The sequence below is a fragment of the Ictidomys tridecemlineatus genome, chromosome 8, assembly GCF_052094955.1.
Source record: "Ictidomys tridecemlineatus isolate mIctTri1 chromosome 8, mIctTri1.hap1, whole genome shotgun sequence".
NCBI lineage: Eukaryota > Metazoa > Chordata > Mammalia > Rodentia > Sciuridae > Ictidomys > Ictidomys tridecemlineatus.
Genome location: NC_135484.1, coordinates 156,742,642 through 156,757,590, shown reverse-complemented (window position 1 = coordinate 156,757,590; position 14,949 = coordinate 156,742,642). Strand labels below are relative to the sequence as shown.

Genomic DNA, 14,949 nt, shown 5'->3' with positions numbered 1-14,949 from the left:
GAATGATTATTGAACACTTAGATATATCCTTTTTAAAGTGGCTCTTCAAGAATTTATTCTGCTTTTCTTTTGCAGTGTTTTATTTTTTCTTTCTTCTTATAAGTGTTTGATTATATGTGAGGAAATTAGTTTTTTTTTACCTTGTTACTATTGCGCCTTTTAATGTAATCATTTGATGAATAGAATTTTTATATTAATATTTTGTAATTCATAAATGTAAACATATTATATTGTATAATTTTGAAAACAGAAAACTATTTTTTTTTCTTTTGTGATATTAGGGATTCAACCAAAGTGTCCTATTTCTGAGCATATCCTCAGCTCTCTTTTAAATTTTATTTCCAGATGGGGTTTGCTCAATTTCTTCAGTTGGCCTTAGATTTTGAATTTCATGCCTTAGACTCCAGAATAGAAGATATTTCAGGTGTGAAACACCATATGCACCCTATCTTTTGTATGTAAACTTTTGAGCTTTGTACTTTCTTATATATTTCAGTATTATTTATTAATAACTTATATTCAGCATTTAATGTGTCAAAATAAGTTGTTATGTTTTCTGAGTGAAGGGATAAAATAGCATTTTATTATCACACTGTTTTCCCAATATCCTAGCATCTTTCTTTGGAATGAATGCCACTTTTCCTCTTTTCTGCACTGTAATCTCCATTATGTATCACTGCCTAAATAACAAGAGACTTACCAAGAATTTTATTGTTGTTATTGTTTTCTGTAATTCCACCAATAATTTTATTATGAGGTCTACTCTGATTGATTTAACTTCATAACATCAATCATGTGGCATCATGGTATTTTGGTCAGCAGTAAACTTTATTTACAACAGTGGATATAGCAAATGTCTTAGCCTTGTACTAGTCTATACCATCTAGATTCTTGTCATTACACTCAGAGAATTGAAAAATCACAGAATATTCTTTGGTTAAATTTTTCAGAGTGTATTTCCATCAAGTGAGAAATAATTATATATGCATATATTTGCAATTATGTATTATATAATTGACATAATTTTTATTTGTTGAATTTTCAAATTTGCTAGTGCTTTTTTAATGGTATCTCCTTTTTTTGAAAATTTGTACTGAAGATTCAACCCAGGGTGCTTAACCTGAAGCCACATCCTCAATCTTTTTTTTTTTTTTTAAATATAGTTTATTTAGAGACAGAGTCTTGCTGAGTTGCTAAGTGCCTCATAAATTCTAAGACAATATTATATATAATATTGTCTTAGAAATTATGATCTTTTTTTCTTATCCTCCTCAGTCACTGGAACTACAGTTGTTCATCACTAGACCTGGGCCATTTGCTTTTTAAAAGCACCAACATTGATATTGGTAACCCTCTCTGTGTTATGTTCATCTTCAATAGCTTCTAATTTTGCTCTTTTGCTTAATATTTACTTTTAGTTTATAAAATTTACTTTTCATTAGGATAGATGACTTGATAATAAATTCTTAATCACTTATGGCTTACTAATTTTTTTCTGTATGTTTCATTTTCAAGCTCAGGTTTAGATGAATTCCAATTATTGCAGCTGTATGAAGATCTAAGTGAAAGATAATAACCTGTACGCATATTGTTAAAGTAATGAAACCACAATTTAACTCAATTTTTTGACTGCACTGTATATATCCAAAGGATATAAAATCAGCATACTACATTGACACAGCCACATTAATGTTTATAGCAGCAGAATTCTCAATATCTAAGCTATAAAACCAACCATTCAATAATGAATGGATCCATTCAATGATGACAGGATAAAAAACTGTTGCTTATGTATACAATAAACTATTAATCAGCCAGAAAAAAAGAACTACTTTATGATATTTGGTAGGAAATAGATGAATATGGAGATTTTATGCTAAAAAAAGCAAACCATTTCTTTAAAACCAAAAGTTGAAAGTTATTGCTGATATGTAAAATCTAAAGTTCATAAAATGAAGAAGGGTAAGAAAAGAAGATCAGTAGATTGCACGATGGTAAAAAAAAATAAAATAAATGAATAAATAAATAATGATTAAATAAATAAATAAAAGGGAAGGGGATAAAAATATTAAGGAGATATATATATATATCTATATATATACCTGAGTGAATCCTACCATCATAGCCACCAACAAGAACAGGATTTTAATTAGGATAAGATATATTTCATGCTTGCTTCATACCCTAAAAATTGATTTTACTATCAGGTAGAACTAGAAAGAATGAATAAAATATATAAAAAAAATTATATTTGTTTGAAGAGCTATATGTATATTCTATTATAAACATTATACAATATATACATCAATCAAAGTTTATATATATAGTATGTGAAAAAATGTTAAAATTATAAAAAGGAAAATCCAAACAGGATTGTTGCTGCTATTTTGTATATTAATAACATACACAAATACCATAAAATGTTTGAACTTAAATTCACTATTAAATATTTCCATTAAGTGGTCTGTCTACCTTGTTACATTTCAAAATTTTTCTTATACCATTGGTATTGAAATTATTAGAGATCTCACTGCATATTAAGAACAGCCAGCTTTATCAGAGAAATAACAAATAAGATTTTACACTTTAGTAAATGTCTGATTAGTGGTTGTACAATTAGAATTTGAGGATTCCCTTTCTTAATTACCATAATTTTCTTATCTGAACAGTATGTATAATTTAGATCATGATATAAAAATTATAAAATATATATTTTTGTGGTAATGCCTGAGTTTTATATTGTGTTTCATAAATGTGGAGTATATATACTTTTTTGTACTTAAATCACTTTTTCTGCAGAAGTAGATAATGGTATCTTTGTGTTCCTAAACACCACCTACATGATAGTCTACAACTCTCATTTCAACTTCAATGACATTACAGACTGTGCAAATGTTCATGTGGTCAATGTGTTTATTTATTTACCTATTCTTATTTCAGGTGCTGTTGACATTCAGGGATATAGCCATTGATTTTACTGAAGAGGAATGGGAATGCCTTCAACCTGCTCAGAAAAACTTATATAATGATGTGATGTTAGAGAACTATAGAAACTTTGCCTTCCTGGGTAAGTTGCAATTTCCTTTTAAATATTTTAATTACTAATTATTATTTAATTTACTTCTGTTGTATCTTCTGGGAACTTCTCTGTAAGAATGAGTTTCAGATTTGTGTTTCAAGAAAAAGGGCATTTTTTGTACAGATCTTTTACTCTTTTAATATATATTATTTTACTCTTTAATCTCTCTCTTTCTTGGTGTGTTATACATCCTTCACTTTAGATAAGTAGTACCTAACATAATTTAGTGATGTAAACTATTGTAGCCTAGACATAGCAGGGGACAAGGTTGAGATGTTCAAATGGAGAAAACCAAACTAAAAAATGTTGACAGAGAAGTTATTCAGCAGAAAAAAGTTTCAGAAGCTTACGTTTATTTCTTTTTATTGTAATTATTGAACACATACTGCCCTATATTTATTACATTTTCAAATTCTTTGTAGTCCTCTGTTTTCTTCTTTAGTGATGTCCCAGTTTATTTATATTAACCACCAAAACTTACCTTTTGTTGTGAGGGCCAGCATGGTCTCTTACAAATTTTCTTGTGGGGAAACCTGTAAAGAAGCAAACAGAAGAGAGACACACACACACATTGAAAAGAAAAAACTGGCCACTCCTCTTCTTGGCTGCACTTAGTATACTCCCAAATCACATAGCTTCTGTTACCATTCATACATTGTAACCCAGCCTTATTTTAACCCCAAGTGCTAGCTAACCAAGATAAGGTATAGTTAATACAAACATAGAGCCCCTTCTCCCTAAGGACATTACCACAGAAACTAGATAGTGCACCTGTCGAGTTGTCTTAATAGCTTCAGGGAGAAACTGCTGGACATTAACATTCTGGGACTCAGGGTGCCAGTTACCATCACCCCCACACTTTCTGGTCTATTTCCAAGGTAAGAATACCTACAGCCCCACCTCCTTTTTTAAGGCCTTTTGAATAAATAATATTACTTATCTCCTTAATGCTGGTGGGGGCAAATTTGGGCAGGCATAAACAACAGCAAGTGCCAACATTAGTAAACATTCACCTATGAATATTTTTTGACCCAGATGAAATTGAGTAAACATGAAGTTAGCCATTCCAACAAGTCTAAACATCCATCATCTTGTTGGACCTTACCAATGATATATTTAAGTTAATCTAACTCTTTTGAAATAAAATTACTGTTATCACTTAACTTGAAGGAACACATTTTATTAAACTTCTGATATCTTTCATGATGTAGCAATAACAGACAATCAATTGCAGCATGATTGTCAAGCATGGCTTGATAATGTTTTTGTTCTTCATGAAGCATTTAAACAGCCATGGAGGCATGACTAATACTTTTTATGGTAGCATAGGCGAGTTTCATAGTAGTTTTGTAAGCCCGTTGAGCTAATCCAGGGGAACCCATTAAGGAGAATGTCAAAGCAACAAATTCTGCCTTAGAGAGAAGATTCACTGAATCATTAGAGGTTTTATCAAGAGGAATAGACATTTTATGAATAAATTGTGCAGGATGGCGACATATTAAATACTATGTGGATGGTAAGGACACAGTTATTCTGCTAAGACAATAATGAATACCATGAGATGTTTTTGCAGGTATGTAACAATTTCATCCAAGTGAGTCAAGATATTGTAATGGGTTGTAGAAGTCCAGGATCTGACAGTACTGAATTTCCCATAGCTGGTGTACAAAAACGGAGCAACATTGTTACTAAGACCAAAGCATTTACAGAGTTTTGTGTGAGTTTACCAATCAAAGCAGTAAGAAAGTTATCTAGAGCACATTCTAACCTCATTTTAGCCAACACCTGATGAGCTGAGGTTGTTAATGGTTTTATATCACCCCAAGTAACTGAAATTATAGTACATTGAGTTCATCTTTTAACGTTTCTCCTCTTTTGAGGAGAATGATTATTCTCTTGTTTGGAGGGACTCTTCTCTTCCAGGGTTAAATGAAACTTAGGAATCAGCTTGTGAAGTCCCTGATGCACATTTGTAATTGCTATATTTCATGGATCAAGCTAGAGTCCAAACAGGACATGTTGGCATAAGTGTAGCACTCTGCTTTTCCCCATGTGATAAAAGGCATAGGATCATGTCATGCTGGGTCAGGTGGAGTCTTATATATTACATAATTTTTGGGGTAATGGATGTTTGTGAATAAAATGTCTATTCACTGCAGATTACCAATTTTGAGTATTTAACTTTATGTTATATATTGAGCACATTAACTGTAAATAAAACAATATTTAATGCAAATTAATATGAGAGAGGCTAGATCTTTGTTTCTGTTTTAAAAGGCAAGTATTAGGATACCACTCAACAAAAGCTTGTCCAAAAGGATTATGAGAAATTTCATTATTTAAAACTGTGTCTTATTGATTCAAAATTGTGCAAAAGGATGAGATGTAAAGGGAGGGGCATTATTCACCTTTAAACAAACAGGGCCTCTAGGAGCAGATCATGCTTGGTTTCTTTCCATGCTCTCTGCTGGAACTGACTTGGCAGTTTCTTTCTTCAGATTCAATTCTGTTAGTAAATTTTTTTCTTTTGTTTTGTATTTTGCAATATTGCATTGATAATCATAAATATTTTGAAGTGAAAAATTCATTATACTTCTACTTTGTAAGTTGTGTTCTATATTTCTTATTATTTTCTATTTTGATTAATGATTTAATTTCTGGATCATTGCTTTTTATTGTGGCATGCTTGGATTCTTTTCATATATATATGTATATATATATATCCCACTTCTCTTTATATATCCTTTAGGTTTTTAATTTTTACACTATTTCACAAGTTGCTTAGACTTATCTTAAACTTGGTTCTCCTTGATAAGCCTCTCCCATATTGGTAGAATTTCAGCTTTGCACACTAGGAATGCTTCTCTCATTTTTTCCTAAAGAATTATTCACATATACAATTTGTGCTTATTTATATTAATATTTTTGGTCTCAATTTCACTCTCTAAACTTTCTTTAAATAGTTTTTTAATGTTTTTTTTAACATTTATTTTTTAATTTTCGGTGGACACAACATCTTTATTTTATTTTCTGTGGTGCTGAGGATCAAACCCTGTGCCCCACGCATGCCAGGCGAGCGTGCTACTGCTTAAGTCACATCCCCAGCCCCATTATTTAGTCTTCTTTGAGTAATTCATAACAGGCAGTATCCTTTTTTGTCACTTGGATTGAACCATGCTTCTCTTTGTTTATATTTGCTGTATTATTTCTATGTGTTCATTAAAGGAGCCACCCATAGATTATATAGCCCATTATGGGAAAAAAAGTATAAAAAACTTTTAAATAAATAAAAATAGGCAAGAACAGTGCTACATCCTTGTAATATTTGCTAATTGGGAGGCCATGCAAAAGTACTTCATGTTTTAGAGAGGTCATAGAAATTTAGAAACAGCATGACTCAAAACAATTTTAAAAATGCTTGTGTTGTAGTTCAGTGATATAGAATTTCGGGGGTTAATCTCAAGCACTACACATGAAGAATTAAAAGTTGAATGACCTAAAGATCCAGAAATGTGAGTGCTAAATATGTATCCATGAAAATTTAAATCAGAAAATTGAAGAGATACCTCTGCTTTTGTGTTTAGCGCACATATTGTTTTCATTTAAAGCTAGGGACTCGATGTATGTGCCCATCAATGATCAAATGAGTAAAAATATTGTACTTCTATACTATTGTTATTCAGTTGTAAAAATATTTTATCTTTTAAAGTGTTATAAGAAATATTTGCAGGACTTTGCATTAAGTGGAATGTGGCATGCAGAGATTAAGATGCAGGAGCATTTGATTCACATGTGGAAGTCTGGAAATCAGAAATTTAGTGAGTAAAATTTTGCTCACCAGGTACTGTGCTTTGTGTAGGGTTGATATTATAGTCAAAGTCTCATATTTTTTTAATTTTATTGCACATAAGAGGCTCAAGAGTTTTGTTTTACCACATGGTGAGTGTATTATGTTCTTTATAAATACTATTAGAAGGAATACAATACCTTGTAAGAACAAAACTGATAATTATATGAAAAAATAATTATGTTAATTCATTCTTTTTTTGTGCATTATTTTGTTCTATTTAGTCATTTTACCTTTTACATATAGTATAAAATACATGATATATTTAGGAAATAAACAAAGGTGTATTTGTCAGTGGAAGAAATCATCATATCACACAAATTTAGAAATATAAAAATCAATTTATTATGCTTGATTGTTATGTGTTGACTTCATCCAAGTATTATAGCCATAGGCTAATGCAAGGTTTTTATAGTCTTTTTTAAGAGTCTATAGCCTCTTTACCCTTGTTGAATATTTGTGGTATTGTCACTTAAAATATACTAGTTACTTTCATGTCTGTATGTCATGGTAGACCAAAACCAGTTTTTGGACACTCTTTGAAAAAGCCACAAATGTTTGTATATGTTTTACATTTTTCTTATTCTACTGAGAGTGAAGGTAGCTGGCAGATATTTCCTAAATACACAATACTATCTTATGGAGGACAAAAGGCTGTGGATGATAAAAGTAACATACTTACCTTCTCTTTTTTATATTACTTTTCTTAATGATGTACTCATCTTGGATACTGTGGTCTCTACAAGAATTGGGGTAATATTCTCAAGGTAATTTTGTCTATACATTTTGATTAAACTGATATATTTTTCTTTATGATGATTTGGACTTACTCCTGATGTATTTATTTTATTTTAATTTCATGTTATGTATGCAAAATATATTTATCCCTGTCTAATAGATATTGTTTTTTTATTTTTGTTTATTTCAGCCATGACTCTTCATGATACCCAAGAATATATATCAGAAAAGGGCATAAAACACATATTTCACAAAGTGATAAGTGGGAAATATAAAAGTTATGATCTTGACTATTTACAACAAAAGAAAATATGGGAAACTATAAGTGAGAGTGAACACCAGAAATCATATAAAAAATCAGGCCTTGTTCACCACCAGAGAATTCACACTGGAGAGAAGCCCTACAAATGCAAAAAATGTGGCAAAGCTCTTAGTCTAAAATCAAGCCTTATTCGCCACAGCAGAACTCACACTGGAGAGAAGCCCTACAAATGTAAAGAATGTGGCAAAGCTTTTAGTCTAAATTCACACCTTATTCGCCACAGCAAAACTCATACTGGAGAGAGGCCCTACAAATGTAAAGAATGTGGCAAAGCTTTTATTGAAAAAACATACCTTTTTAGGCACAGAAGAACTCACACTGGAGAGAAGCCCTACAAATGTATAGAATGTGGCAAAGCTTTTACTCAAAAAACAGACCTTTTTAGGCACAGCAGAACTCACACTGGAGAGAAGCCCTACAAATGTATAGAATGTGGCAAAGCTTTTATTAAAAAAACAGACCTTTTTAGGCACAGAAGAACTCACACTGGAGAGAAGCCCTACAAATGTAAAGATTGTAGCAAAGCTTTCAGTGTAAAATCACACCTTCTTTGCCACAGCAGAACTCATACTGGAGAGAAGCCCTACAAATGTAAAGAATGTGGCAAAGCTTTCAGTCATAAAGTAGGCCTTATTTACCACAGCAGAACTCACACTGGAGAGAAGCCCTACAAATGTAAAGAATGTGGCAAAGCTTTCAGTCATAAAGTAGGCCTTATTTACCACAGCAGAACTCACACTGGAGAGAAGCCCTACAAATGTAAAGAATGTGGCAAAGCTTTCAGTCATAAAGTAGGCCTTATTTACCACAGCAGAACTCACACTGGAGAGAAGCCCTACAAATGTAAAGAATGTGACAAAGCTTTCAGTCAAAAAGCAGGCCTTATTTACCACAGGGGAAGTCACACTGGGGAGAAGCCCTACAAATGTAAAGAATGTGGCAAAGCTTTCAGTGTAAAATCACCCCTTATTCGCCACAGCAGAACTCATACTGGAGAGAAGCCCTACAAATGTAAAGAATGTGGCAAAACTTTCAGTGTAAAATCACACCTTATTCGCCACAGGAGAACACACACTGGAGAGAAGCCCTACAAATGTAAAGAATGTGACAAAGCTTTCAGTCAAAAATCACACCTTATTTGCCACAGCAGAATTCACACTGGAGAGAAGCCCTACAAATGTAAAGATTGTGGCAAAGCTTTCAGTCAAAAAGTAGGCCTTATTCGCCACAGCAGAACTCACACTGGGGAGAAGCCTTACAAATGTAAAGAATGTGATAAGGCTTTCAGTCAAAAAGTAGGCCTTATTTACCACAGCAGAACTCACACTGGTGAGAAGCCCTACAAATGTAAAGAATGTGATAAAGCTTTCAGTCAAAAAGTAGACCTTATTTACCACAGGAGAACTCACACTGGGGAGAAGCCTTACAAATGTAAAGAATGTGGCAAAACTTTCAGTCGTAAAGTAGGCCTTATGTGCCACAGTAGAACTCACACTGGAGAGAAGCCCTACAAATGTAAAGATTGTGGCAAAACTTTCAGTCGTAAAGTAGGCCTTATGTGCCACAGTAGAACTCACACTGGAGAGAAGCCCTACAAATGTAAAGAATATGCCAAAGCTTTCAGTCAAAACTACACACTTGCTTAGGGTGCCCATCATTCATTCTTAAAAAATCTTTAGCTATATAAAATTTTAATAGTCTGTGTCACATTGTGATTTAATATAATTTTAATAAAATATACATTAATAATGCTGAAGTCTTTTATTGAATCTTATATCAGTTTATGAAATAAACATGCTATGTGATTTTCTCAATTCTAAGTGTCTTGTGTTTTAAGAAACTGTATGGACAATGCAAATTAAAGTTAACATACTAATATGAATAGCAGAAGCACCACGGGAAAGATGAGAATGAAGATTTGGGAGATTCCATCATTATAGGTGTAATTTTCTCAATATCTTTTCAATGTACCAAACCCAGTATTGATACCAAAATTAATGAGCAACCTCTTCTCATGCTGAATGTGCAAGAGGCTTTTATATAAAATGAAAACAATTGCAAATGTGTCAGAGATGCATTTTACACCATTAGTTGAAAATACAATTAATTGATCAGTATCTCACTGTGTTTGTGTTCAGTATGCAAGAAAAATGGGTAAAAAAGAATCCATGTTACAGAATAACAACTTTTTTTTTCATAAGGAAACTGTCAATGTCATTTTGAAACAACATGACAATAAACACTCCCCTATCACATAAAGGAAAGCAACAATTCTGGTAAACTTCTTCATTTTATTCCTTGAATATGCCAAGTATTCTTTGGCAAACTGCCACATATATTATTTTAATTTCATGGTGTAAATTATATCTGGTTTTGTCTAAATTGCTACTTATTTAATACAAATTTGTTGAAATTAATTCTGCATTAGCTGATGAGTGAAATATAGTGAGGAATGGAAGTCATTGAAAGCTCTATGATTTGCAATCCCAGAATGGTGGGAGGAAGCTGTATATAATCATGAGAAACATATTGAGTACTATTAGTATGTTCCAGATATTAATTTTCCTTAATACCACTTTTCACATAAATAGTGCTTTTAAATAGAGCTGACTATTAAATACCAGGAAAGGCCATCAGAGCAATCAGAAGAAAAAATTTTAAAAATCAATCAAATCATAAACATCTGGTTGAAACAAGAAGTGGCCAACTATTGGATTTTAGCTTTTGACTTTACTAAATGTCCTCCTATCTTGCTTTTGATGATGACTAAGAGGAAGGTACTTCCAATAAGAGCTTAACCAGAACACTATGTGGCAATTTGTTTTTCTAAAACAAATAAAATTGACTTGCTAACTTGGAATAGAATCTAATGAGGTCTCTGGGTCTGCAAGGGGGGTTATGTGTTCAGCCTTGAGCAGGGGGTTGAGTGTTCAGCCTTGAGTGGGGCTTGGGTGATTGGGCTTGAAGCAAATAGTTGATAAAGAACCAGACAGAGGGTTTGAGAGGCCAGGTCATCCTGCAGCTAACTTTGTTTGGCATGCCCTGCAGACAGCTTACTCAGCCTGTCCTGCACCTAACATTCCTCCCTTTTTGTTTTTCTAAGTGACATGGGGGGTGGCGTAAAGTCCTCTGGCTACTTCCTGATTAATGGTGGGCAGCATTGAGCCTAGAAGGGGAAGTGGAGGAATGTTCGGGGGACAGGTCTGAGAACACCAGAGCAGCCAAAAATAACACTAAGTGGCTATAGATAACTACTTTGGTAGGGGTAAAGTCCATAAAAGTTCCTTGAAGCCATAGGTTGTCAACTGCATCAAACCATTTCTGAGTGGAGGAGATCTTTGGTATCAGTCATTGGTCTTATTGTAGGGACTCTAGGAAGTATTGAAGTGGCTTGGTTGAATCCAATAATGTTAAGGGTTAAAGCCTGATGCAGCCAGTGGAAAGGCAATCGCCTTGACCCATAAAGTGAGAGTGGGTGGTGTCATCCTGGTGCCATGTCGCTTGGATGTAGAAGCATCATCTGTGGTTGGGATAGAAACTTGAGAGAGATTGATGATTAGTAAAAGAAGAAGAGAGTTGGCGAGAAATTTTGAGTTTAGTGGTCGTGGTGGAAGCACAGGACTGGACATTTGGAACAGGTGCCATTTTAGGGCAGGAGACATAGTACCAGGGAGAGTGTGTAAAAGCTTGGTCACCATTGGGTAGTAAGTATGACTGTATGTTGTTCTGTCCAGCGAGGTTCCAATGATTGAGAATGCAGTTCCTGAAGTGAGACTGAGTCACGCAGTTGAAGAGTTTCCAATTCGGTTTGTGGTTGTGCTGGGATTGAGGCAATGAATGGAGCAGGAAGGCACTGGTCTGCATGTTCCCTTAGGAGTTTGCATACAAGTGTGAGATAGGACAGGTAGGACAGAAGGGGAGGAGGAATAATTGGAAAGCTTTGGGTGGTTAAGAAAGGGCACCCATATAGTTGCTCAAAGGGGCTAAAGCCTGAGGGGGCTCTTGGGGATATCTGAATTCAGGTGAGGGCCAACGGTAGGAGATTGGGCCAGAAAAGCCTGAGTTCAATAGCATGTTTAGTGAGATGATCCTTGAGAATGCTGTTAGGCCTCTCAACCTTACCCGAGGACTGGGGTTGGTGGGGGATGTGGAGCCTCCAAGTGATGCTGAGGCCTTTGGAGACTAGTTGAAAAACCTGAGAAGTGAAGGCGGGACTGTTGTCTGACTGGATGGAGGTGAGAAGTCTGAACCTGGGAATGATCCCCTCAATTGAGGATGGAGGCAATGGTGTCAGCAATTTCCCTGGATGTAGGGAAGGCATCTATCCAACCTGAAAAAGTATCAACCAAAGTAAGTAGGTAGCGAAGATTTTTGTGCCTAGGCATATGAGTGAAGTTGATCTACTAGTCTTTGCCTGGCTATGGCTCCTCATCTGATGCCTGGGGAGTTTAGGTTTGATGCTTCCTTGTGGGGTATTGTAGAGCAGACAGAACAAGCAGTGTGGATCTGCCAGAGAGTAGTTCTCATTCCTAGGAAGGGGGTTAGGGAGGATTTTAGGTGGGGGTAGAGTCTCTGGAGCCAGAGGAGTTGGTCATGAGTCATAGGCCTCTGTCTTGGGCATCAGGGGCTGGTAGTCTTAAAGAAGTAATTGATTGACTGACTGGTTGGTGAATTTGTGTATCTGATCTTGCAGGAATTTCTGTAGGCAATTTAATTGACACGGTCCTATTAGGAGAAACATAAAGAGGACTAATAGGAGTCCTATGAGGGGGAGGAGCCAAGGCTATACTTGACTGAACATTCCCTATGGAGCCTGTTGGCTTCTTTCATTACTCCTAGGAATGACTTTTTGGCTTAACTGTTTTGGGTAGGTGTTTAACATCAAGCTGGTCAAAATTGACTTTGTATCTATCTATTGTTAAAAGTCAGCCAAGTTCCCATAGGGGTCACTCATGGGGGAACTTGAGAACAGCTTCTTAGTTCTGCTAGTGCCATTTGCACTAGGATGGGTCCAGGTCTTTCTTGACCATTTGGCTTCCCTTGGAAGCATCAGGGATGTCTCCTGTCTCCAATGACCCTCCTACTCACAGCAAGTACACTGATTGGCTTTTCATTCTCCAGTGGTCTCATTAATCTCCCTGATCAGGAGGTTATGTGACCTAGAGTTGCAAAGCACTTTAGAGAAGTTCCCTGTTCCCTGGATTTCAGACTGACTCAGAGGGTCAGAGCCAAATATTGGTTTTCTTGGCCTTTTTAATTTAACTTTAAGTCTTGATCATAAACATCCAGCAAAGTCAGTTTCACCCTAAATTAAGAGTACTGGGCTTTAGCTGAAGTTTGGCCTACTTTGGAGTCATTATTACATGTATTAAGATGGGAGGCACAGCCTTATCTTAGGTAAGCCAGGGCTCTTTATAAATCTTAGGTAAAGTGTTCTAGTATTGAAGTTGATCTTTTTTTTTTTAAATAAATTTTACATATATTGTTGCTTGATTTGCCCTCTCCATGCAAAGTATTCTGGGAACTTCCTGTGCCATAGAATTGTGGGTCATGTAGTCTCATGTATTACACAGTGGGGGACTTTTGGAAGCTTTTATTCCTGTGGATTTGTTACTCTCCCCAGTGAGGATTGTGGGTAATGCAGTCTTGGGTTTATCACATACTGGGGGATTCTGGGAAATTCCTCCCTCATAAAGATTTAAATACAGTATCAAGTTTACCACAGGCCAAGTGGTTCCTGGAACATCTTTGCCTTAGGTAATACAGTTCCAAGATTTATGAATAACATGCTCCAATTTTTCCTTGATAAACATTGGCAATTCTGGGAGCTTCCCTTTTTTCTTGGGATTGTGGGTAGTGTAGTCGCTAGTTTAGTGGGCTCACAACCTTAGTCTGTACGTGATAACATTCCTGGGTTTACCACTCATGACAGAGGATCTTGGAAACTTTCTCCCATTAGGATTGCAGGTAATGTAGTCCCAAGTTTTACCTGATCACTTAGGGAATCTTAGGAATTTCTGCCCATATTAGGATTGTGGGTAAAGTGGTCTCATAATAAAAAATTTGGGGGGTCTTTCTTTTTAGAAAATTATAGATAATTATGGATAACTAAATTATGGTTAATTTAGTCCTGGGTTTAACCACTCAACATAGGGGATTCTGAGACCTTTCTACCTCTTTAGAATTGGAGGTAATACATTTCCAAAATTTATTTGCTTGCTTCAGGGATTCCTGGAAAACTTGTTAAAAATTATTGTGGGCACTGTAGTCCTATTTGACTGTCCATTAGATACTCTTGGTACTTACTACCCCTTGGGATTGTGAAAAATGTAGTCCTTGGAATGCCCCTCACTGTTGAGGATCCTGGGAACTTCCCAGGATTGTGGATAATGTAGTCCCAAATTTTGACTGCAAACTGCAGTGATTCCCGAAAAACTTATTCACAAAAAATCATGGGCACTGTAATTCAATTTGACTGGTCACTGATGGGCAACCATGGCAGTTTCTGCCCCTTACAATTGTTGGCAAGTTAGTCATTGAAATTTTCCTCTTGCTGTAGAGGATTCTGGAAACTTCCTCCCTAAGAACTGTGGGTAATATAATCCCAAAATTTACCTGCTTACTTCAGAGAATTCTGGGAAATTTGTCCATGTAGAATTGTGGGTAATGAATATTTGCAATTTATCACATAGCAGGAAAATTTGGGAGCATACAGTGTCATAGTGTTACCGCTGTTGACCGGTGACGAGTTCTTGCTTCCCTGATGCTGAAGAATAACACCAAAGAAGCACACGCCGAGGCAAGTTCAGAGTAGAAATTAGAAGTTTATTAAAGGACAGCAGAAAAGACTTCTCCCGGAGGAAGAAGGGGACCCAAGAGGTGGAATCCGTGGAAGTGTGGTTGTTTCCCCTTTTTATAGTTTTGGTGATGGAATGTAGGTGGGAAGGATTAGGACACAGGTGG

The 14,949-nt window shown here is 35.3% G+C and overlaps 1 protein-coding gene across 5 annotated transcripts in view; it reads left to right on the top strand.

Moving 5' to 3' along the window:
* The window catches only part of LOC101974694 (uncharacterized), a 70,272-nt gene extending 60,472 nt beyond the window's left edge, over positions 1–9,800 (top strand). For 3 of the 5 annotated variants that reach the window (XM_021734437.3, XM_078020660.1, XM_078020661.1), the window contains exons 3-4: positions 2,941–3,067; positions 7,855–9,800. In XM_021734437.3, the coding sequence (XP_021590112.2) occupies positions 2,941–3,067; positions 7,855–9,632 (1,905 nt within the window). In that variant the 3' untranslated portion in view covers positions 9,633–9,800. The other 2 variants (XM_078020663.1, XM_078020662.1) reach the window with 2 other exon arrangements.
* Positions 9,801–14,949: the final 5,149 nt, after the last annotated feature.